Genomic DNA, 26032 nt, shown 5'->3' with positions numbered 1-26032 from the left:
TATTATTGATGTCTTTGGGTTAGTGAAATCATGTAAATATTCATTGTACATAGATTGTTGATATATATACTTACCTGTAGATGGTATGTCTGGGCTAATTAGAGTGAGAAGGTGTATACAAGGAGCTTAGTTTGTTTGTGTAGAGAGGCTGGTAGAAGCTGGTAGAGGAAACTGGTGGAGGCTGGTAGAGACTGATAGAGGCTGGTAGAGGCTGGTTGAGACTGGTAGAGACTAGTAGAGGCTGGTAGAGGCTGGTAGAGACTGGGAGAGGAAACTGGTGGAGGCTGGTAGAGACTGATAGAGGCTGGTAGAGGCTGGTTGAGACTGGTAGAGACTAGTAGAGGCTGGTAGAGGCTGGTAGAGGCTGGTTGAGACTGGTAGAGGCTGGTAGAGGCTGGTAGAGGCTGGTAGAGGAGACTGGTAGAGGCTGGTAGAGGCTGATAGAGACTGGTAGAGACTGGTAGAGGCTGGTAGAGGCTGGTAGAGGCTGGTAGAGGAGACTGGTAGAGGCTGGTAGAGGCTGATAGAGACTGGTAGAGACTGGTAGAGGCTGGTAGAGGAGACTGGTAAAGACTGGTAGAGGCTGGTAGAGGAGACTGGTAAAGACTGGTAGAGGCTGGGAGAGGAAACTGGTGGAGGCTGGTAGAGACTGATAGAGGCTCGTAGAGGCTGGTAGAGGCTGGTAGAGGGGGCTGATAGAGACTGGTAGAGGAGACTGGTAAAGACTGGTAGAGGCTGGTAGAGGCTGATAGAGGCTGATAGAGGAGGCTGATAGAAACTGGTAGAGGAGGCTGGTAGAGACTGGTGGAGGCTGGTAGAGGCTGGTAGAGACTGGTGGAGGCTGGTAGAGAATGGTGGAGACTGCTGGGAACTGTTAGTGTGGTGGTGGAATGTAAAAATAAATAAAGCTTAATCTGAAACCTCTTCTGGACTCCTGATCTGCACATTTGCCTGCATGGCCGCTTTGACATGTTAACACTATATGACTATTTTGACATGCTACAGTATGTTGTAGTTTTTTTTTCCTTTTTCGACATGCTATATTATGAAGTTTTCATAACTTTCACGGACATATTATAAGTTGACATTTTTGGACATGCTATACTATGACTTTTTGTGAAATACTATATTGACTTTTATGGCACACCATACTATATGTTCTATGTGACATATTGCATAATATCCAATGATATTTTACTGACATAGTTTACTATTACTTTTTAATATTTACATGTACACTAAGACTATTAATGGTCAATTTAACTATGGCTTTTTGTGAAATACTATACAATGACTATAAATTACTTTTCTCATGTCATAACATACTACATCTTGAATTTGTAATGACATACTCTACTACAACTTCTTTATGGCCATACAAGGACTTTATTTTAAGACATATTTTACTATTTTATGCCATACTATACTGAACTTTGTAACTTTGTTTTTTACATTGTCCATGACATACCATTATTTTTCAGGACAAATTGTATTCCGTGCTGTACTACATATATGGGTATACAACTGTAAACACAGAAGTAAAAGATGAATAATATTGTTTGTTCACGCAAGTTGTCAACTAATTCAAGGCCAGAATGTTTGTCTTTGATCATCTGATCTGACCCAGAAGACAAACAAACTGGGATCAGACTACAGGACAAACTTCCTGTAGTCTGATCCCAGCGATGCAGTACATACGAGACACACAGCACAATGTGGACAGTTACTCGATTCTTTATTCTCATAATGAATTTAAAAACAGACACTGTGTTTCCCAACAAATCACGTGATACATGTTTGACTGTCAGTCATATTTGTATTGTATTAGTCTTCATGTTTTACACTGATACAGGTTTTACCATTTGACCAGTTTTGGGGATTTTCGCTGCTAATATTTTGAACTACACCCAGAACATTCTGTTTGCTCCACCATCTCGTGTTTGCGCCGTGCTTTGTGGGATCTTCACAGATCTGCAATGTCTCAGTTGGATGTGGTCACGAGTACAAAGGATCCCAATTGTTCACACCCAGGTGTGATGAAGTTAACATACTTAAATCTTTCAACACATCGTCATGAAGTTGCTCTTTTTAATAAAACAGATTTGTATGAGGTGACAGTGTTCTAGTAACTCTAGATAATCCACAGAAAACTCTTTTAATTGGGACTATATCTTCAGAATGTACACTAGACTCCATGATGTTAGGGTGGAGAGTGAAATCTAAGAGACCGATGTATCTCAAAACCTGGACAAACTAAATCCACACTATGGTGGTGAAATACCAGAGGTAAGTGACATTTAATACAACCTGTATCAGTGTAATCCGGATTCCTTGTGTCACTATGTCAAAGTTATCTTAAACATAAAAGAAGTCAACATGCAATCACAAAGTTCTTTCTCTCGCTGATTGTATTATTTCATTTCTCTTTTATAAAGTGTTGCTTTAAGAAGATCTTACAAACCGCTTGTACACAATATGAATCAAAACATTAGATCAGTGTAATCTGAGAACCAGTACAGCACATTATTACTGCAGTGCTGCTTATAGCTATTATTACAGAATATAGGATCTCCTGTGAGGATACAAGAAGTTGAACTTATCGGTTTCGATGCCGTCACTCAGCGCAAATATATTTCACAGATTCTGCTGATTTGTGTGGCTCGTCTATTTTCAGGTCATTTGTTTCTCTCAATCATCTGCTGAATCATCTGACTTGCCGTACTGTAGATCATCCATCTCGGTGCAGACCGTGAGGAGGCAGTGTTAACAGGTGAGGCTAAAAGGTGAACCACCTGATGAGACGTAGCTTACCCATATTAACGCCCTCTTGTGGACGAGGCGGGGGGGGAAGAAGCTGTGTTTTAAAAGCACAGAAGCCTGTTGTCATTGTACGTTTTGAAAGTGAAACGGCTCCCCTGCTGTCCGACACTATGACCCATGAATGTGAGCGCATGAATGTGAGCGCATGAATGTGAGCACATGAATGTGAGCACATGCCTTTACAGAACTACAACCCAGAGAAAAACGATCGATGGCAAAGCCTGATTTGTTACATTCTTTTGGCTTTCAATGTGCTTTCCATGCTAGAAGATCACATACGAATCAACTCTAGCTGTTATTTACATTATATTATGTCTCAACTATTACAGAGATTACTGTAAGTGTGAATTGTTGTGGCGACCTTCGTTTGCTGGTCATAATCATGTGTATTACATAGTAGCACTATTATAACACTGTGGTTGAATCAGAGGGTGCAGTGTGCACCAGTGATCCGCCTGCGGCCGGTTTAAACCGAGGGCGAGCTCAGTACTCCCCCGAGGGAGTCGAGGCCTTCTCCACGGAGTCGTAGTGAGCTTCATCGGGCAGGTCTTCCTCCTCCTCCTCCTCATCATCAGAAAGGGGCGGTTTGGCCGGGGCCTCCACGGCCGGCTTGATGGGGGGATCACTGCTGGGAGGGGAAAAGACAATACAGTGAAAAACATTCTGGTTCTGAAGGATTAATGTACTGCAAATAATAAACAATTCAAATGAAATAAGAAGGTCAAAGAGGCACAGGATGAAACAGCTCCTGTTTGGCAACAGTGCAATTGTAAAAAGTAAAAATTAGTCATGAGTCATGAATCATGCAAAAAATAAAAAATAAGTTGAGCATGATGCTGAAACATGCAACACGTTCTCTGAAATGTGCATTATGCCCCACAGGTCACATGACCTCCCCCACACACACACACACACACACACACACACACACACACACACACACACACACACACATAAAGGAGATGGAAGTAACCCAAAAGCAGCCGAACGTCACCCAAAGCCGACACGACAATGAAGCAGTTTTCTGTGATAACAGGAAGTAGAGAAAGGAAAAGGTTGCATGAAGATCCTGAGGGCCACAGGTCCGTCACTTACGATAGGGCGCGGTCACTCAAAAGCGGGCGTAATCAGGCCCTGTGCTGAAAGGCAGAGACAGTCCCCACGTGTCAACAGTCAGGATCTCCTCAAACACCAATAAGTGACACATTATATTATTATATAAGTACTAACAGTGTGTTCTTACATGGCTTTACATTATGCATATTTAACTACTATAAACACAAGTTGTGATCAATAATACGAGACCATGACTGAGACAACTGGGAGCTTTAACATGTCTCCATGTCCTCTGTCCTCTTCCCTAGCTGTGAAATCAAGAGCTGGTGAGTACATTTGTACATTTACTGAAGTACTGGACTCAGGTACAATTTCGAGATGCTGAGGTTAGTATTTTCTAATTTATATATTGCAGGAAAATCTCTATTATAATGTATTCAAGATTTTTACGATTTACAGGTCAACAAACAAATAACTTTACAGTTTTTTTAGCTCCTTTAATTAAAGTTTGTTCCTGTTTTCATGACATTCTAATGCTGTGATAAATCTATGGCTGCCAGTCAAACTCAATGATGGTCTACCTTGTTTATTACTCTACTGATGAATCTGAAATAACGGCGGTGTCTATTTATCGACGGTGAAGTGAGACACAAAGACATTTATAGAAACCCAAACAAGTCACAGCTCTACTCACATTTAAACTGGAAACATGTGAATTATGACTCAAATATATATATTGAATTCAGAACAAACAGGACACAAAAATAACCCACACAACACAGTAAACAAAAACAATGACAGACACTGGCACTATAACATGAATATGCTGTGATGAGGACACGCACGCACGCACGCACGCACGCACACACGCACGCACGCACGCACACACACACACACACACACACACACACACACACACACACACACACACACACACACACACAGTTGAGTTGAAGAAGGTACCTTTGCTAGCAGCAGGGAGAGCAGGCCAGTGGGTGTATGGCATTGGCAGGTCAGGGCGGGTAGGATGCAGCGTAACTACTACTATGCACCGAACGCACACACACACTCACACACACACACACACACACACACACACACACACACACACACACACACACACACACACACACACGCACACACACAAGCGCGCACACACACACTTTACATGCAGCAAGGCCGGTGGCAGGCTATGATGGGAACCGACGCAGTTCCAGAAATGTTGACGTGAGAAGAGACACCAAATGTGCAAGAAGAGCCTCTGGTTAATGCGGTGAAGCAGGAGGGTGATCACCAGCGCGTTAACTATGAGAGAGGAGCGCTCATTCTTCTGTTTGCTGTATAGTACTCTAAAAACACAACTCTAGCTAAAAAAGAAGCAGAATTTAGAGACAAATTAAAAGCCTGTTTAAAACGTGATGTAAAGGCCTTTTGGATAAAAACAAATGAACAGAAACCACCAAAAATATCCAGCTGAATTAATTTATTTCATACTTTTTAAGAGTAGAAATTCACCATACATTTGAGGTCATCAACGTTAAACCTTTTAGTGCCCCAACGCATGCATGTCCATAAACTCTTTGTACAATTTGTGTTCTTTAACAAAAACCCTTCAAAATAAAAGCACATCAGCCGCTGTAGGAGCTACTCGGTGTGCTATCTCCGTCGTACCTCGGGCTTATTCTAGCGGAGAAAGAAGAAACACTGGCAGCTTCCAGTCGTTTGCGCCCGACATTTGTTTCTAAATTCATCAAAGCAGAGATGGAGAAAAAGAAAGGGGGGGGGGGGGGGTGTTGGCAAAGCTGAGGGGGAAGACGAGTGTTAGGAAACAGTGTTAGGAAACACACGCAGCAAGGAAACCATTCCTACGATGCAACATGAAGTCCATCTTCACTCAACTGTTGAAACAGGTTTCTTAAAAGAGGTGAACACCACAACGCAGCAGCTCAGCAAAGTGAGGCTATTGTTTGAATTGTCTTTAACACATTCGGTCTAAATGTTCACCTCCTCTCATGAGGCTGAGAAGCCGACAAGAAGAAGATCAACTCTGACGGCGAGTTATTGGACGTCAGATGTCGACAGAGCGGCACTAACTCACATACAGACGAGCAGATCTTTATTCAGCACAGAGAGAATCAGACAAACATTTTCTTTATAGTTAAAACATGATGCTTTTACTGACTGGGCTTTTTAAACCCGGCCTGTAACGTCAAAGACGACGGCACACGAAGGCTGAATGAGCTGGACTCTCCTCCCCTCCTCTGCTGCAGAGAGGCTGGGCCTTCAACATGAGGCTCAGTGGAAACACCACCGCTTTCACGGGACACTGACGATGCCTCGTTTGAATCCCCGGGTCCAGAAGTTCATCAGCATATTCGTTATTGACGATCATGGTGCCGTAAAAAGTTATGTAATTGAATCCACTGAAGAGGCACTGCAATGTTAACCTAACTGTTCTTTATAATCATTAGAAATGAATCAGACGTTTGTTTTTTAGTCTGAAAAATGCTCTAAAAAGAAAACACCGACTCGTCTTCCAGCGTGATTTGTTTGTGTTCGACCAAACGTTTAGCATTTTACTAGATTACGTCACAACTTTCTGTCAAACCGGCGGTTTCAGCACTAAAAGCACCTCGGAGCCTCGCGTGTCATCGGGGGAGGAGTCACAGTCGACCCCATTCAGCCTTGGCGTGACGTTCACACACACCGCAAGAGAACGTCAAAGCACCCCGAGCACCTGTGTGTGTGTGTGTGTGAGTGTGAGAGTGTGTGTGTGAGAGTGTGTGTGTGAGTGTGTGTGTGAGAGTGTGTGTGTGAGAGTGTGTGTGTGAGAGTGTGTGAGAGTGTGTGTGTGAGTGTGTGTGTGTGTGTGTGTGTGAGTGTGTGTGTGTGTGTGTGTGTGTGTGTGTGTGTGTGTGTGTGTGTGTGTGTGTGTGTGAGCACAGCGTACCTCCGTGAGATGTTGGAGAACAAGCTCAAAGGCTGACAACGTTACAGGAGGTTTGTTTACAGAAATATAGATTATTACTTTGATAAGGTGCAGTTATTGTGACGGTAGATACTTTGTGACGTCTGTATGGCACATTTATGTACAGGTAACATTCCATCACATCGTCTCCGTTCCACAAGTTAAAACATTTACATCGATTCACTACTCGTGATACATGACCTCTTCTCTCAGAGGAATACAAAACCTCACAGCATGAAAGGGTTCAATTATTGGTAAATACTGAACCAGTAAAATATTGATTGTTTTTACATGAAAATCCTCTTTGGGATCGACGTCATTCATTTCACACCCTGACTTACGTCTCCTTGACATCGTCATTCAGGTTTTCCTTTGGTGGGAAACGTATAATCCCCAGCAACATGTGGAAGAAATGTACATGCATGAAAGACAAGCAAAAGACACATTTTCCTCACAGAAAAATGTCCGTCACACAGAGTCCGTTTGGTTCTGGTGCGGCGCCGCTCTGCGCCGAGGCTTCACCAGCGGCCCAGTGTGGCTACCGGGAGGGGGGGGTGGGGGGGTGGGGGGGGGGGGGGGGGGGGGGTCAGAGAGGGGAGGAGATACAGACCAAAGCCTCTTCCTTGCATTGATTGACTCAGGGAGAGTTTATTGCCGTAAGTGGGAGGTAGGGAGGCAGGGGAGAGGGGAGTGGGGCGGTGAGGGGAGGGATCAGCGAGGTGTCTGTCCTATCGCATCGTCAGGCTGAGTCTCTGTGCCTGTCTGTCTGTCTGTCCTCACACTGTCGAAATCAATTTGCCCTCTGTGGAACTGTGGACAGAGAGAGGGAGAGGCTTCCAGGTGGGCAAACACAACCAGGACACACGGAGAGAAACCACGTTGACACTCCAACATGAGAAATACACCCCACCCTGTAAACAACTGGACTCTGACAGTACGGCTGAAATCAAGTGGAACGTGAATGAGGAGGGTCTGAGGCAGGCTGAGCTCATTAGGGATTGGGTGGAAGCGCTACTGGAGCTGCATGGTGCATGGGGGGCATGGTGCATGGTGCATGGTGCATGGGGGGGCATGGTGCATGGTGCATGGGGGGCATGGTGCATGGGGGGCATGGTGCATGGGGGGCATGGTGCATGGGGGGCATGGTGCATGGTGCATGGGGGGCATGGGGAGGAGCTGGGAGGCCAAAGCACGAGTGTGAACAAAAAGAAACTTAAATCAACCAATAGCATGCCTATAATTGAATCTTTATCTTTTTAAAATGGCCCTGCGTGGGGTGAGATTGACCTCTTAACATTCATAAAGACAAATATTCTACCACTAAACACCATCATCACTTACTGCATCCTATCAAACGAGTGCAAACAGAACCGAACGCAAACATAAAAGAGCACAAATCAAAAGCTGCGGCGTGTTCTGCTGGTTGCGTGCTTGCGGGTCTGGACTTCAGGCTACCCTGCCACAAAACATCCCAAAATCCCTCAACTCCCCGTCTGCAGCCGGTTCAACACGGTTCCAAGTCAGTTCTCCTTAAGTCGTTCAGAAGGGAGCCAACAGGACACACCCCCTTCCACAAACACGTCCAATTACATTCAAAGTGGCTCATCATACTATTATTTTCAACATATTAAATTTGGATGATTTTCAGTTTGAACTGTCAGAACTGGAACTGAATTGAACCGGATTTGTGTTTCAGTACATTTTAAATAAACTACATATTAAAGTGGTTCTTACCTGGTGGGGAAGCGGGGCTCGTACTCTTCAACTCCTTGCTGCAAAGACAAAGACGGATGAAAGATTTAGTCACACAAATTCATTTTTAACCTACACAATAAATAGTTTGAAAACAGTCACTGGAAACTGGACAGTTGCAACGGCCACAGCGGCCAGCAGATGGCGGCAAAGAGACGTGGAAGAGGAGCAGCAGTGACCCTACAAGGCTCTTCCTGCAGCAGCCTGCTGGACAGAAGACTCCACCAAACACGTCTTTCAAAGAAAGAATGTAAAAGATCTGATGGCTTTAATGACCACAATGAGCTGGTTGTTGACCACATGTTGTCTGACCTACACGTCATCACTTTGAAGCATTCCGGACACGTTCAAGAGGCACATGAGGCTGAAGACGAAAACCCAGTTTCTCCTTTAACGTCAGCAGAGATTTCCATCTCTGGAGCCGTGAGTCGGAAGGAGCAGTTTAAGTCGTTCCATGGCTGCTGAGCAATTAAGCGTCGCCCACATCTTATGTTCCAGGTGAGGCGTAGGAGGGAAGCTGGCTGATAGAGAAGGGTTCGGTGTTGCATAAGTCTACTTCTGATTTTAACCCCCCCCCCATCCCCCGTCCCTCCTCCATCACCACGGCTGCCTCCTGACGTCCGTCAGCAGCACTTCCCTCAGAGACGGAGTCAGACTCCTCCGATCTGAGACGCGACCGCTCGACCTCCTGTAAACTGGAACATGGGAAGTGAAGGAGAGCGGGTTTCAGCGTCTGTAATGTAGCGGGGCTTTCTCTGCCGGCTTTGCGACAGGAGAACTCGGAGTTCTGGCAGAGGAAGAGACAGCTTGTCAAAGCAAAGCTATTTCTGCGGTGAATCTCAGGTCAGCGGCACGTACGGGAAAAAAGACACCTCCAAACTTTCTGCGACAGAAAAGCGCAGATCTCTGCCAGGTTTCGTGCGACGACTCAGCTCATGTGTGAACTTATGTGTGGGTAGATGCCAGTGTGTGTGTGTGTGTGTGTGTGTGTTCCCTCCCCCTACCTGTGAGAAGCCTGGCACGGCCACACTGTAGGGGCGTTGTTGTCTGCCATGCAGCGCGGCGGCGCTCTGTGCCGCCATGCGGGAGTGGATGGCGTAATCGGGGACGGGGAGAGCCGCGTCCTCTCTCTCCAGAAGGTTGCCTGTGCTGCTGCTCTTCCCGTGGAGGCTGGAAACACACAGGTGAGCGGAAGGTGAGGAAAAGGTTAACGCGTTGACCCCCAGGAGGAGGCCAAACATCAGGGACAACTGTTTGAGCTTGTGAGTGTTCATGAGGAGGACCTGCAGGGAGCCATCAGTGGGGCGTTGATGTAAAGTACTTTCATGATTGGTTCTTTCATTCTCAGTTATGATTCATAACCTCAAATACAAAAAGAATGACAAACACAACACACTGTGGCTACAAAACAAATGTATTAGCTCAGCTACATTCCATTGGTTCATGTTTAGTAAGTAAAGTCTTACTTGTGTACTCGAAGTTGCCTCATGGAGCTGGTGTCGCCGTCAGAGATCACCCGGGTGTAGGAGAAGGGAAACCAGCCACGCCTTGAAGAAGTGAGGGAGCACCAGATATTAAAAAACATAAAGAGATACAGAAATATTGGTGGACCAAAAACTGATCACTGGAAACATCTGACACCAGTGGGAACACTTTCCAGCCATGATAAAATAAAACCCTCTCTGACTCACATCCTCGTCTTCTCGTTCTCTCCGTAGTGCCACCCGTCGCGGGCCTCAGGAACCAGCAGGGTGATCACGTCGCCCTCGAAGAAGCTGAGCAGGGTGCTGTTGTCTCCGGCCGCGTGGGAGAAGATGGCCTGGACTCGAGTTCTCCCGTTTTTCTCCAGCCCCGCCGCCATGGAGCTGGACCGGGGCAGCGTGCGGGTCTCCGCTGGTGGACAGAACGGGGAGACAGACAGCTTTCAGTCTCCTGTCCTCTAATCGTTGACTAGTGTAACTACTGTACCTACATATACTTCTGTTTCGTGTCCTGTGTCTATTTTTACTCATAATCTGTCCTTCTCATTTGTTACGTCACATCTCCTTCTATTCCCGCTCGCTGTGGCCTGTTTCTCATTACATGTGCACAGGTTGTGTGTCACATCGAGGCCGACGCGTTCCATGAGCTCTTTGAGTGACTCTGATCTGTGAAATGCAACGATACTTAAATGCTCTCCGGTACATTTGCTGTGACAAAAAGCAGACAGAACGACAAGCTGCTGTGGTTAAATGTCCCCAGCGCTCATGTTCCCTTCCTCCTTCCTCCTTCCTCCTTCCTCCTTCCTCCGTGCGTGTCCTTACTCAGCGTGGTCTTGCTCTTGGCGGGGGCGACCTTGCGCACAGGCAGGGTGTTGGAGTAGACCTCCCCTCCGTGCCGCTGCGTCTGCGGCGAGGCCTTGCCCTGGGCCACCTTGCCCTCCATCCACTGCTGGTAGTCCTCTCCTCCGTGAGCGCCCGCCGTGCCGTTCATCGCCGGCATCCCTCCGTCCACACCTCCCAACATCCTCTGCGAGGAAGATACACATTTGCACGCGGGCAATTAAAAACACTTTCTCTGTTTACATCAGCGGAGCTGCTACGTGACATCCACCAGCTCGTTAATAATAATGAAGACGCTGGAGAAGGAATCCGGGTCAGCGAGTGCTGTTTAATAAAAAGACTACATTAAAGTTTATGTTGCTTTAAAGATAAACATACGGAATGACTACTGGGAGACCACAAAGACTTTCAAAGTGTATTTAATCTGGGAACTTAAAACGCCACTGAATCTGCACCAGTTTTAATTAAAAGCTGGAGCCGAACCGACTCCTTCATGTAAATCTTGAAGTTTTTCTTTTTTCTTCCAGGAACCAGGCCTGAGGGGGGGGGGAATTAAGCCTCTTCTGGGCAAAGAGCTAATTAGCATGACTCGCTAACTAGCTCATTTGCATTCACAAGAGTTTTCTGAGGATGCGTTGAGGGCTCCCATGATGCAACAGGCGCATCCGGGATCAACGACTCTCAACACATTCCAGGTCCTTATTCCAGATCTCATTAGACAGCAAGTACCTGTGTGTGTGTGTGTGTGTGTGTGTGTGTGTGTGTGTGTGTGTGTGTGTGTGTGTGTGTGTGTGTGTGTGTGTGTGTCCATCTTTTTGAGGTTTTACCTTGAGAGGGTTGAGACGTTTGCTAACGGAGGACATTTTGTCTTCACTTGCTCTCACTGTTTCATGGACTGTTGGGGGGTTAAAACTAACTTTAATGGACTTATTAAATGTGTGTGAATCAACCACAAACCCAGTGACCGAATGCAGAAGCCCATAACACAGTCTGTTGCCACACAAAAGGTCTCAGGAGGACTCAACGGTAGAGGAACCCACCTGCTGTCCCATGCCCCCGCCGGCCCTGAGGGCTGCCAGCTCCGGCGGGACCGGCAGAGGTTTAGCACCAGGGACGGGCTCGGAGACGGCCATGCCCGGATGATGAGCACCGGGGACCATGGCGCCCGCCACGCCGCTCATCTGCTGGGCCAGGAACATGGCTCGATCGGGCAGCTTGTTGGGCTCGGCGCACGCCTGCTGCCACACGGGGATCTTCTGGGATAACAGCTCCTTCCCCTGAAAGCAGGAAGGAAGACGCAGCGGGGGGGAAAGACCGAAATGTTTTGATCACGTACAAATCAGCTTAACAATGGCATCACGTTATTCATATGAGCAGAAGTATTCCACAGATGAACGACAGCTGAAAGAGGAGGGACACGCGGAAGATGAGAGGCATGAATCCTCTTCACTCATTTGAGAAGCTCTCAGATCTTAGACGAGTTACATCTCCGTCACGCATCGTACAGTCGGGCGGTTACATAAAGATGCTTCTCATTTTGCATCGGTCGTCAGTCCTGAAGCCGTGAATGTTGTAAAAAAAGAGGCTGCGGAGAATCTGCTGCTCAAACGGTTTCAGCTCCACAGGGGCTGGTGTGGAGGAGAAACACGGAGAGGTCGTCTGGCCCCGCTGAGTGCATGTGGGCCGCAGCATCGGGTGTCCGGGTGTGGGTGGGGCGATCAAATAAATCAACAAACAACAAATTCATACCAACAGTGTGAGCCTCGCGTCACCGGGGATTCATGCTCTGAGCTCACTTAGTTAAAGATGATATTTTCTCTTTGATAGAAATAAACGGGGGTCTCATTCACCCCAATTCTATGTGTGCGCAACAAAGTCCTCCTCAGTGTTGCCGGTAGAGACGATGAGTCACCGCGACCTCGGCTCGCTCTCTTGAACAGCTCAGGTGGAGCGTAGGCGGGACGCCGCCTTTACCAGCGTGGTCACAACATCGGCGAGCAGACGGCGGCTGTCGTTCCTTCACTCGGCCCTCACACAGTGTGTGGGAGATCTGCCAATTTGCAAATGCCCCAGAAAGTAAAGTAGGGACCAAAAATCACGGCAACTGAAGGCGGCGCAGACCAGATCCACTCCTTCCGTTCTTACCTTTCACAATTAAAGCCCTAGACGTAGACACTGTAACTGCTTACCAGAGAGAACTAAAGTTCACTTGGAGCATGTGCTCAAAGGACACTCAGTAAAGTATCTTACAGTAGCTTCAAGCTACACAACAGTTTAGCTCAGACTCCCAGAAGCTGCTCTGGATTAACAGGATCCTGCTAGTTGGTCGTCTGCAAATCTATTAAAACCTTTTATTATTCAAGATCTGCTGATTATTTTCTAACTATGACACCAGTAGGTGGTGTTTGACCAACAATGCAAATCCCAAAGACACTGAAACTGTTCACTTCCTGTCGATTGTCTAATCGACTTATCTGCTTATACAGTATTTATTCAAGTTTATTTAAGATTCGCAACCGAGTTCCAGACTGATTAAATCACTTCCTGTTGTTAACGCTCCATCACATCAGCGGTGTGCGTCGTGCGCTTCCTCCCTCCGTCTATCAATCACTGGTTCAGACGCGTTCACTCCCACACACAGTGAGTGAACCAAGTGTTCCTGCAGAACAAGTGGGTCATTCTCTCTCTCCCGCTGCCTTCCCACTTCACCCTCCTCCTCCTCCTCCTCCTCCTCCTCCTCACCCTCCATCCCTATCGCTTCTCTTTACCGCTTCACATTTCCCCAGTGTGACGGGGTGAGAGGAGACGCTTTTCGTGTCACTTTCTTGGATAATAAACTGCTGACGAGTGATCTCACCGCTGCACCGGTGCGTGTGAAGAAGCCTTCTCCTTTGTTTGGGAAAGAAAGACGGAACAAGGCAGCGTGTTCGCTCAGGTCGCAGTTTTAAATGTGTGTGTTGACATTTCCAGATGTGATTGCCAACATCTGCACAGTTTACAATCCACATCTCTATTTGCAGTGAGTTTGTTTTTTGCTTCTCACCTTGCTGTGGTAGACGCTGCTGTTCTTGGCCACGGCACACTGGCGGTCCACCAGGAAGCAGTACCGCCTCCTCTCCTCGGACAGAGCGTTCTTGTAGCCCTCGGCGATGTAGTTGTCCATCTCGCTCTGCTTATTGCTGATGGCCTCCACGAACTGGGGAGGGGAGGGAAAAGGACGGCCGTCAGAAAACATGGCCGCGCGTCCCTTTGAGGACTTCATGTCACCGTTGATGAGCAGAATGACGTCACGGGGATCTAATTTGAACTGAAGAGAAGGGAACGTCTCTCGCTACGAATGATGTTTGCTTTGAGTAAACAGAGACATTTAAGCGCCACGAACTAAACTCCATTGTGTAAATTGAAGCGAATGAACCCTTTGAATGGCAAATTACAGATGAATGGACTCTGCCATTCTCAAACTGATTCAGGCCTCATGCATCACGGTGGTGACATATTAAAAAGCAGAGACAATAAGCGTTCATGTGCTGCTTCAAAATGAAAACCGGCCGCGTTTGTAAATGTCACAGCTGACAACCATGAATTAGAAGCAGAAGAAGTCAAACTCCACAGACTGTCTGATCAAAGATGCGTATGCTAAACACAAACCCGCTCACCCTTTTGCTGCACACACACACACACACACACACACACACACACACACACACACACACACACACACACACACACACACACACACACACACACACACACACAGGTAGAACGTGGTGAGCCCTACTTTGTCCTCAGAGTCACTTATGCAACTGGAAAGCGTTTGAAGATTCCCACGGTGTCGAATAATGTGAAGCAGCATTCTGCGAGTGCCAGACGGGGTGAGAGGTGTGAGAGAGCTCTGCCTACGCATACGTGACCAGCTGGTCCAAACGACACCGGTTCTGCCGGAGGCTAAAGTCGAGATGCAAAAAAATAACAAACTCGTCGGCGGTGAGAAATGATTGAAATGCGGGACTTCAGTTACCTAACGCTTTAATCACCGTCACTTATTAAGAATAACCAGACGCACTAATTAGGTAATTAATTAAGCTAATTCATGCATTCATTATTACATCATTCTCTCTCGGCAACATTCTTACATAAACATAATAAATGTATTAAAAAAGGGCCAACCTGTAATTCTCTACAGAAATCTTCTCAAGCATTCGGAGATAAAGCATTCATCGATTTAGATCTTTAACTGCATAACTCAAATATATGTAAATATTGATCGTGTCGGTCAGCGGTTCCATTCCTGCGTCATGAGTCTTTATTCTTTATGTTTAAAGTAAAACAACAGACTGTGCCTCGTTCTTAAATATGATGGAGTTAAATCAGCCTTTCCAGCATGGTGCTGTACAGACATCATCTGTATGTGGGGAAATACAAATATCAATATATATATATTATATTTATATCTTCAGAGGGCTCATCATGTTTGTCTGGTGCAATATAATGTGCAGAGAAGAGCTTCAACACATCCTGAGTCAGACGCTCTGATCTCTGGAGTGGTCTTGATGGTGTTGTATTTAAAGAAGAAAACATTTGATTTCAAAGTTTCGGTTTTGACTCATGATTTGTGGCTTATTCACCACTCAGCTCTCTTCTGTAGAGTCTCTGGTGGAAACACCGTGGATATACTGAAGAGCCACATGGAGGAGCCACAGCGTCAGCGTATTTTAATCAGCTCTCATTCTCTAGCGTTGAAGGAAAAGTGAAATGAAATCAGCTGCTAGAATGTCTGGCAGGAGAAGAAGTGAACGGCGACCTTCGTGTGGGAGGAGCACCGCGGCTGAGCGAGCAGCGATCACCTACAGGGAAATACGAGACGGAAAACAACGAGCCGAAGCAGCAGCAGAGGAAGACGAAGAGGAAGAGGAAGGCCACTTATGAATCACACAAACTGCGGAGGTGGAGAGGCTTTTCAGGTGTCCGTCGAGCGCACACAGAGAGCGACCGTGTGGACCGGAGGCTCGCTGGGTAAGTGACAGGCTGTGACATGAGGGAGCATTTCACAGATACTCTGCTCTGAACTCCTCATGATCACACAACACCCTGGGAGCTCCGACAAGGAAACCAAACCCCACGAAGGATACGACTGCATCAAACATCCTCTTCAGCCCTGGAGCATGAAGGCGTCCTCACCTGGAGTCAGGTGTAGATATCAAGTACAACATGTAGAGTACAGAGGTTAAACTGACACAAACAACACATCTTGAAAAACTATTTCTTAACTGTAACTGTTTCCTCCCGCTCAAAATCCATGAATTATGATCTGATGTTTCCTCTTGTGCTATCACAACACCTGAGTTTTCAGGTGGAGCACACTTCTTTGCAAGCTTCCAGAGTCCAAGATGGCAACTTCAAATATTCTGTTGTTCCTCCCACCAGTGACACCAACAGAGATACATTTTAACATTTGAGAAGCTTGAAACGGCATTATTTTAGAAGGTCTCTCTCTAGGGCCGCTGATTGGTTTGTCCGCTCTGGGCCACCGTAGAAACACGGCAGCCAGTCCTGTGAAGAGGTATGTAGCGTATGTATACACTAAAGAACATATATTTACTGTACACTGTACCTTTAAATAAAAGATCCTGATGCCCTGTTTTAGAAATGTTCTATTTTTTGAATTATTATTTCAGTTTAGTTCGTATTTATGGTGCATAAACCTTAATCGATGTATATTTAACCAAAGTACCACAAACTATGTGTAGTCTGCTGTGAGCGCTGTACTTTACACACACAGTATACACACCGTGGAAAGAAAGGGAGTCAATAGCAACATTTCCCCCAAACGATGCCGTGTGCATCACACAGTATATCTGCTCTAACCTCATGAATCCTGCTTCCCTTGGTTCCTCAGCTGTAACTGTGTGTGTGTGTGTGTGTGTGTGTGTGTGTGTGTGTGTGTGTGTGTGTGTGTGTGTGTGTGCACGAGGGAGAACATCATAAAGTATTCAGGACGGGAGATGTTTTAGCGCTATAAGCTCCACACAGCACACGCTCATAACGGCACCCCGGAGAGCGCCGCTACTTTGATATCCATTAAAGTACATTAATCCAGCACGGCCGAGCTCCCTTTCCATTATTTAAGCAGTTTTAATACATCAGGCCGCGTGATCGCTCTCAGACATCGAGCCCCAATTAGATTCCAACCGGCCTTTCAAGCCACCGCCAATCAGCCGCTCTCTGCCTCGGAGCTGTAGAAATGTGCTGACAGCGAGCACAAGCAGCAGCCAGGAGGAGTGCTGAGAGGACGAGTGTGTCCAGTGGTCTTTGACGTGTTTCACATGAAAGACGAAACACGTCAGTGTTTGAAACTGACTGTAACAGATGAATAAGTAACTGTTTTTAATTGTTTCCGCTTCTCAAAGTAGAAAGAAAGTGAAGACTGAAACAACTTGAACATGGATTGCTTTGACATTTTGTCACATTCGTGGTCCCCAATAAATCCAGAGGACTTGTTATCTGACACGTCGCTCCTGTTCATGGCGCTGAGTAGATCATCTCGTAGATCACCCTCCTCTTTGTTCTCTTTGGTACACACACACACACACACACACACACACACACACACACACACACACACACACACACACACACACACACACACACACAGCTTTCATCTCATGACCTACCACCTCTTCTGATCCTGGGTGAAGTAGGCAGGCGGGAAGAGTTTTCACGAATCATTCACACGTTTCAAAAGGAAATCCCCACTTCCCCCCCTCACCCGTCACCTCTTTCTCTCTCTTCCTATGATGGGGTGATGATTGTGTGTTTGATTGGTGTTACTACTCTGGCATGTTGGGAACGACAGGATGCAATAAAGTGTTCATAATGTCGCCGTGTTGCTTCCCGCTACAAAAGGAAAACTCCCTCTTTTCACATTTTCTATTATTAATCCAGTGTTCCCCGTTAATTACCTACAGTCTAGGTAGACTGCTTCATAATGAACTATACAGATGTTCAAAGACATGAGGAATCACACATGTACAGACACAGACCTCACTGCCTCAAGAGAAGCATTCACTCTTCATTCTTTCTCATTGCAGAAAAGGAGCGATGGAGGACGAGTGACTTCTTTTACATCCGACTCTCTTCATCCCTCACGCTCCGGTCACAAACACAGCAGATCCTCAGACCGTACACAGGCAGCCGCTCGGCGCTGCATGGCCCCTGAGGGACACCGTGGTGAACGGGTGACTTCACCATCGCCTACAGCTTTAACGTCAACATCAATCACGAGCGGGAGGAGTGAATAGGGACGACGTTAATCTGTGCTCTATTATTCATTACTCACTCGATGCTCACGTTTGTACGGTGGAGGGCTGCATGAAGTGAGGAGGACGCTTTACTGGGGAGATTACAGCCTCATTGTGTAGAAGACACACATCCACACTGTCACTGCACACAAACACACAACCTGTCACAAGGACGCAGACAAAGGGCCGCTGGTGTCTCCTGTTGCTGCCAACACCTGGTTCCCCTCAGGGCCAATCTGACGCACAGCAAGAAGCTAGGCTCCGTAAACACCTTCAGTGCCTTCACGCTACTCAGGAGGTCCACAACACACACACACACACACACACACACACACACACACACACACACACACACACACACACACACACACACACACGCGTAAACTAGACAGCACTGCTGCACAATCCTCCAAGAAATGATTGTGATTGTTCAAAGGTGACTCTGGCAGGTACCGGGACCGGGTCTGTGATGATACGCTATTAAAGCCCAGAGGAGCTGCAGGACTTTTGGGCAGAATATTCCCGTTCTGTTGTTCCTCATAGCGCCGCGTATCGATTTTTTTTTTTTGTACCGACCGGCCCGGCCGCCCCTTGTTTCACGCTCCGCCAGCCATCCATCGAAGCAACACTAACAATTACACAATAATAACCTCCCCTGCTGCTCCGGCCTCGGCCTCTGGATCGCTGCACAATTAGCCCTTAACCTCCGACACCGTGTTCTCTCTGCGCTGCCGCGATGAGTTAAAACCGCACAGAGGTGTGGAAACCACACTCTCTTACTGTGTGTAGTTTTACATTTTCAGGGGTTGATTCATGACCTGCCTAACAGCCGTTGTTATATAAAATGATAAACTGTTTAATGAAGCCAAAAATGACCCGACGGTATCGGTAATATAGACACGTGAATTCAGATGTATCCACAACTACATTTCTCATTCCTTGTTGGCCGCCGTCACTCCTTGAAGTGTGTTTTTGCCGTCGGTGGATGAAGCTCACACACAGTATCTACACCTGAAGAAATAGGACCCCAGAAGCTCCTCAGCCACAGATTCAGCAGATTAACAATGAAGTACTTGTCCTGTCGCCCCATAAAGAAACACTGAAGGCAGCATTCCAGCTGTGGACATACTGAACGTCTCAGGTCGACATCTGACTGAAGCGGTTATGTCGTTGCCACGCAGACGGCACATCTCAGCAGCATCTCCTGTGCAGGTTGTGTAAGAGGACACCAGAGCGCCTACAGACTCCGCTCCGTCTCCTCACGCCTCCGCTCAGGCCTCACCTGAGCATGAGAGGAGTGTGCCTCATCCAACCTCTCCACCTGCGCTACATACCATAAACAAACATTATGCAACGCTAATGAACAAAGTAACCGTAGTGAAACTTTAAACACTGGGTTTTCAACATATTCTCATGAGTTCGTCGTGGTGTTTTTAAAATAGATCTTCATATTACACACTTAAAGGTGCAATGTGTAGCACTAAGGCAGGTCTATCAGCAGAGATGACATATCATATTCAAAACTATGTTTTCATTTGTGTATAAGGAGCTGAAACTAAGAGCGGGTCCTCTTCATGGAGTCCGCCGTGTTTCTACAGGAGCCCAGAACGGACAAACCAAACGCTGGCTCTGGAGAGGAACACTGGCATGTTTAGGTTACTTAAACATACAATATGTTCTATTTATCATATCAGTATAAAATGAATTCTGAATAGTTGTGTTTGTTGATAATGTACTTTATTTTATTCTTGCCAAGATGGCAGCATGAAGATTTCCCCACATTAAATGTGGATTTTGTTTTGTTTTAAAGCAGTAAAAAGTTCAAAAGAACATCAAATCATAAATAAACTGCACATGAAAGAAAGAACAGACTTAACAGAAACCAGCAAATAGCATCAATCAAAGGATCCAGAGAAAGAAGAGGCACATTCAGCGCTCAAATGGTGCTTAATCCTGTTTTCATAATCTTGCATGCTTATAAATGAATCTTGTTGAACATGTGTCATCAGGAGGAGGGTAGACACACGCTGCAGGCTCCAGGAATGACGCAGTTTGTTGCACCCTGCTCACTTTGCAGGTGTTGACCTCGATGAAGGCCACAGACTGAAGAATACCTCAGCGCTCCTTCACACTAGCTTACTGTATTTTTTAAACTCCTAAAACCACGTTCATATCTCTGAGATTCTTTTCTCCGCCGCAGTGAGTTTGGAGTCGTGAACTTCTCTTTCCTCATTTCAGAGCCTTCGCTTAGACCGGCACCCAAACTGCACGCGTCCCAGCCGGGGGTCCCATTCCATTCAGCTCAGCGCGCCCCTATCCCATCAGCGCTGTCACGGATTACCAGCCGCACCGACGCTCAAATCCCATCAGGAGGAGGGAGAGGCGTCCGAGAGCCAACTCCTCAGCGGAGAGTCAGCGTGAGCTCACTAGCAGTCTGCGCTGGTGACTAATTCTGACTTCGCTGAAATAAAGATGAAGTGAATGACGAGGAACTAATGTTCCCCTCAAGTGGCCGACCGGCGGGTTGTCTGCACCGCATACTGGGCTGAAGCCAATGGGATCATTACACCGGCTGACGTCACCATGTTGTCGTGCGTTTCTTTAATACAGTCGTCTTCCAGCCGGCCATGAGGATGAACTATGAGCCACAGAGCTCAGAAATCTGTTTCCTTCCTCATTCATCCAAAGCAGCACCACCAGCTATAGTTTGCACCATTCCAAACATCTGACACACAGCCTCCCACACACACACACACACACACACACACACACACACTGACCTGCATCTCCTTGTCTCCATACTTGGACGGGTGCTTGCTGCCCTGGCTCTTTCTGCGCAGTTTTTTCAGCTCCGCCTGGCACTTCTCCAGACTCTCCCCTTTGCTCTTGTGCTCCGTCTGGTACTTCTTCAGCGCAGCCTGAGGATGGCAGCGCAAAGTCAGTGTCCACAGACGACGGCTTACCGCCCTGACGAGCGGTCGGCTTCTGATTCATCGAGCTGCAGGTGGAGGACGGGGAACCGACTGAGGAGTCGATTCATCGCTTATATTCTGCTACTCTGTTTCGGGGGTAAGAGAGCGCGTGAAATGCAAAAGAGCAGCTTCCACATCGGGCGCCTGCACACCCTGACACCACGTTCTGTGCACTGGAGCCTATCCCAGCATGCACTGGGAGAGAGGCGGGACACACAGTGGCCGTGTTGCCGGTCTATCACAGAACTAACTGGATGTGTATGTACTGTGTAAAGTATTTAACAACTCAGTGACGGTTAACATGTGACTTGAAGTGTCTCTGTAGCTTATGAGCGTTTGAATAAATCAGAATGAAATTCATTGTAGAGCTTTCCAAACATGCTGGTGCATCCCCCGTCTCAAATGATGAGATGTGTCTGGGACTGAATCCAAACTACTGATCTACATAAATTACATTTCTGATTGGGTTTTTTTAAATCTCCTAATTTCCACAGATGAGTCATAATTCACAGGGCAGAGTGGGAAGTCATTTATGTAACTTGCTGCAGTGGTTTGGATGAAGGCCAGTGGGTGAAGGAGAGCGAGTGCATGTAAAGTATGCTTCATACTTTAGTCCCCGTAAACTCCACTCCCCGGAGAGGCCGCCGTGACGCCGAGCAGAGCTAGAAGTGCTGCACTCAAGCACACGGCGGGTCAGGTACGACGTTACATAAGACAGTTATTGATGCCTAAAATACAGGCCACGCAATTCATAATTTAAGTTGGAAGTAAGAGTGGGATAAACACATTTCCAGCTTCAGCAAAGTACAAGGAGAAATTATTATTATGAGAGAAATTGCTGGGCAACAACGATAGACATTTAATATATTATCGATAATTGCTGCTGCTGAAAATGAGATTGATGAGACTGAACCAAACAATAAATGTGATGGAAAACCAAAAACAGTTGGTTAAAAGGCTCAGTGGAACTCTGTGGTTCGTCACTTTGTATCTGTATATTAATATAATATAAATATACATAAAGGAATCTCACATTCAGGTAGCGTGCGTCCAACTCAACCTTCTTCTCCAGCTCTGTGAGCAGCTCGTTGTGGAAGGACTTCAGCTGAAAGACGCACACAGACACACAAACACCTCAGAACAATGCAACACAAACCCAACTAGACCTCAAGTGGTGATGTCCTCAACCACAGCGGACTGTTTTAAAACAGGAATGGAACGTCGCAGTGTTGCGGCGCAAGAATGACTCCAAGGGACGTGTTTGTTTTGCTGTCGGAAATGTCACACCCAAGGATGAGTGCAGGACTCCTGCTGTGTGAGTGCATGCCAAAGTCAAATTTACTGTATCTATGCATATGTAGCATGTGTGTGTGTGTGTGTGTGTGTGTGTGTGTGTGTGTGTGTGTGTGTGTGTGTGTGTGTGCTGGCAACCATGGCTCCTTACATTCAAAAAATCCTTCCTCAAATAGTAACTGATAATGCAGCTTCTGTTATTAGGAGACAAAGCTGGTTCTGGTTCAGAGAGCACAGTTGATCCAGTGGTGAAATATTACAAAGAAAACTAAAAATTACAAAATACAAAACATTTTTATATATCTAGTATTTCACTTGGGATAATCTACTAGATTGTCTCTCTCTTAGCTATGGAAGCCCGTTTCCGACATTAAAAAAAAAAAAAAAAGCACCAACACTTTTGGAACCATAACACTTACCAGATGTTTCCAGTTGCTGTTCAATGAAGGTTGCCACCTCAGCCACATCAGTTTTATTCTTTCTACTCCAAAACTGCTTCTTACTTAAAAATGAATTCTATTCAAGGGTGCGTTTGCTCAGTACAATCCACGTGAAACAGCATGAAACTGAAGTATGTCATCTGTTGTAAAGCCACGTTTAAAGTAGTCTTCAATGTACTCACAATACATGTATATGTCAAATGTAGAGCTGCTTCTATGATTGTTGTGTTAAAGTATCTCATAATTTCGTGAGTACTGGAAACATCTGATCAGTGTTATGGTTTTGCTGGCAGAAAAAAAGTTTTTAAAAAAAATCCAGGGTTTTATTTGTTTCTTTTTTTGGCAGAAAAAAAGCCCCCCCCGCAAAAAAAAGCCTTTTTTTATTTTTATGTGACTTTTTTTGTTTGTTTTTTGCTCACGGGAATGGGCTTCCATACTTATCATGTCAGGAGACTTTATATTTCCTTAAACTACTATCAGCAGGATATTCGCTGAAAAAGCAGGAACTTTACGCAGTTTGGACTGAAAGGAGCTCATTATCAGTTCATCACCTAGAAGTGTAGACACAACTGTGTCTCTGAACTGTGAGTATTTGTTCTATTGCGTTCATTCTCGCTCTCTGTGGATAAGAGATAAGCATCTGCTCTCTGTCTAATTTGTAAATTATACTTCATAATCACTGCTTTGGTTCATTGACATCCATTACCCAAAAGAAAGAGCGACGACGCGCAATTCAAAAAACAGCCTTAATAGCAAACTCTGCATTAAGATTAAAGCTCCTCACTTCCTCTCTCGGCCGACTGAACCTTCCCCCGCTAATGTTTCCACAATTGGCCAATTTACTCTTTGGAAGGTTCAAATAATCATCTTTTGGGAAACTGAAATGAAAAAATGTTTTCAGTCTGTAATGGCGGCAATTTACACATCAGAAGATCAGCAAACAAACCGTAATTAAGTGAAGCTGCTGCCTTCAGTAAATAGAAGTGCATTAGGAGCTACTCAACTGCAGTGAGAGTGTGTGTCTCTATGATGGTCTTGCTGAGTATTAAATATTAAAATATATCTTGTAATGTGGAGATTCCACAGCAAAAGGCCCCCATCTGTTTGGCTTCCGACTCGCGGCTTAAGAAGCGCTGATTTTAGCACCACCACCACCACCACCACCACCACCACCACCATCACCAGCACATGCTCACCATCTCTTCGAGCTGGATCTGGATCTGTCTGTGCACTTCAGCCATCTGAAAGAGCACCTCCCCTGTGGAGAGAAGACGGAGAAAAGAAAGACGATAAACAAAAACGGGGAGGGGAGGGTGAGAGAGAAGAGAGAGAGGGTGATATTAAATCTCTCCGATGTCTGCGAGAGCTACATGCATTAAGAAGAAAAGAGCATGCAGCCACACACAACAGATGAGAGACGGGCGACGGGTGTCAAGGGGGGAGGAGGAGACGATGGACGAGATGAAACATCCGTCATGACACTGACGAAGCGGACATCAACGTTACAGAAATATGCAGCACAGACAGAATTATGAAAAATCAAAGAAGCAATCGAGCAAATCTATGGAATCTTTTAAATACTTAAACCAAGGGTTTTCCATGTTACCAAGAGCTTACAACACTGCCTCTAATAAACACACAGGAACAGCACAATGAAAGAAAACCTTCATAAATCAAGTATTTCATCGTTGCATTAAGACATATTTGTACGACAACATAACAGGGGAAAGAAAAAACACCAAAAAGCAGAACACAGAAAGACATTAAAAGCTACAGAAGTAAAAGAAAAAACAGAAAGTAACGGATGATTCATGCAGCCAGGGAGGTGCGTGTCGTTATAAGATACCTACATGCTGCCTCCTCTGAATATGCAATGCGTTGTCAAAAAAAAAAAAGGAACAGAAAGATCTAGTTTGAGCAAAGAACAGAGGGAGAGAGACCTGGAGAGACAGTGACAGATCAAACTACCCCGAGAGAAATGAGACACACGACTTGTACAGAAACACACACACACACACACACACACACACACACACACACACACACACACAGTTAGTCAGAGCCTCCATCTGCAGTGAACACTGTCATGAGCTACAGGCTGCATCTCTGTAGGTTCATGTCCACATTTCAAAGTAAAAAACATGTTCCAGAAGATAATGACTTCTTTTTGTTTGTTTCTAAAAACAAACATTTACAAATATAACTCAAATATGCACCCAGTAGAGAAAGATATGTTATATATATGTTTGTTGTTACAATGTAAACTTTTCACAATTCTTTTTGGGGATGAACGGACATCGATATCGCTCGATACTGATTCATATAGATGGATCTGGTGACAATGGGGCCGAGCTTTGCAATTTGATTTGTTGCTGCATTAAAAAGGTTTTAGTATAATTATAATTCCTGCTAATTTTGAAGATTTTTCATAAATTTAATAATAAATCTAAATTAAGTTAATCTATGTATCCATTTGTTACATTTTGTTATAAAAAGGTTAAGAAAGCCTTCGTCATGTTAAGTGAAGCATCGTCTGCATAGAAAGACGTTTTATTCACACAAACAACCTGCAGTGTGTGTGTGTGTGTGTGTCTTCAACCTATTAACTGATGAACTGAATCTACATGGATTAATGAAGGAACCCGGTGTGTCTGTGAGCTCTGGTTCATTACAGGCAGAGTATCAGCATTAATTCTCATAACTTGATATCTACCTCAAACATCCAGTATCAACACTACAGCACTGAGGAAAGGTGTCTTACATTTGAACAATAACTTTACCAACAAAGATGACAGTAGCAGGAAATATATACTAATATTATAACTGTTAATTATTACAAAATATAATACAGAAATTTAACTAAGTATTTACATTTGATTTAATACAATAAGGGTTGATGATACATAAAAACATCTTATAAAACATACTATATATGTACTGTAATTTATGTACCAACATCAGGACATAGTACTGCTCTATACATCATCCAGGCTCCAGCACGTCTAGAATAAATATATAAATCGGTACAGTCGTGAAAATGCCCAGGGTAAAATGTTATACGGCTGCAGCTCCACGATGCACTGAGAGCCAATTAATCCTAAATAAGCCCACT

At 45.5% G+C, this 26032-nt stretch overlaps 1 protein-coding gene across 8 annotated transcripts in view; it reads right to left on the bottom strand.

Annotated features, from left to right (window-relative positions):
* Positions 1-1718: 1718 nt before the first annotated feature.
* Positions 1719-26032, bottom strand: part of LOC137886693 (BAR/IMD domain-containing adapter protein 2-like) — a 56062-nt gene continuing 31748 nt past the window's right edge. For 2 of the 8 annotated variants that reach the window (XM_068729252.1, XM_068729253.1), the window contains 11 exons: positions 24117-24178; positions 22221-22292; positions 20996-21133; positions 13961-14113; positions 11958-12194; positions 10900-11104; positions 10288-10489; positions 10063-10143; positions 9601-9766; positions 8579-8616; positions 1719-3448 (listed from right to left, as the gene is read on the bottom strand). In XM_068729252.1, coding sequence (XP_068585353.1) covers positions 3304-3448; positions 8579-8616; positions 9601-9766; positions 10063-10143; positions 10288-10489; positions 10900-11104; positions 11958-12194; positions 13961-14113; positions 20996-21133; positions 22221-22292; positions 24117-24178 — 1499 coding nt within the window. In that variant the 3' untranslated portion in view covers positions 1719-3303. Of the gene's footprint in view, positions 3960-5344; positions 7215-7429; positions 7655-8578; positions 8617-9600; positions 9767-10062; positions 10144-10287; positions 10490-10899; positions 11105-11957; positions 12195-13960; positions 14114-20995; positions 21134-22220; positions 22293-24116; positions 24179-24770 lie in introns of those variants that run through there. The other 6 variants (XM_068729259.1, XM_068729257.1, XM_068729256.1 and 3 more) reach the window with 6 other exon arrangements.

This window comes from Cebidichthys violaceus, unplaced genomic scaffold (assembly GCF_023349555.1).
Source record: "Cebidichthys violaceus isolate CVI_PGR_0920_01 unplaced genomic scaffold, fCebVio1.0.p SCAF_45, whole genome shotgun sequence".
Lineage (NCBI taxonomy): Eukaryota > Metazoa > Chordata > Actinopteri > Perciformes > Stichaeidae > Cebidichthys > Cebidichthys violaceus.
Note: the sequence above shows the minus strand (reverse complement) of the source record. Positions and strands in the feature narration are given on the sequence as shown.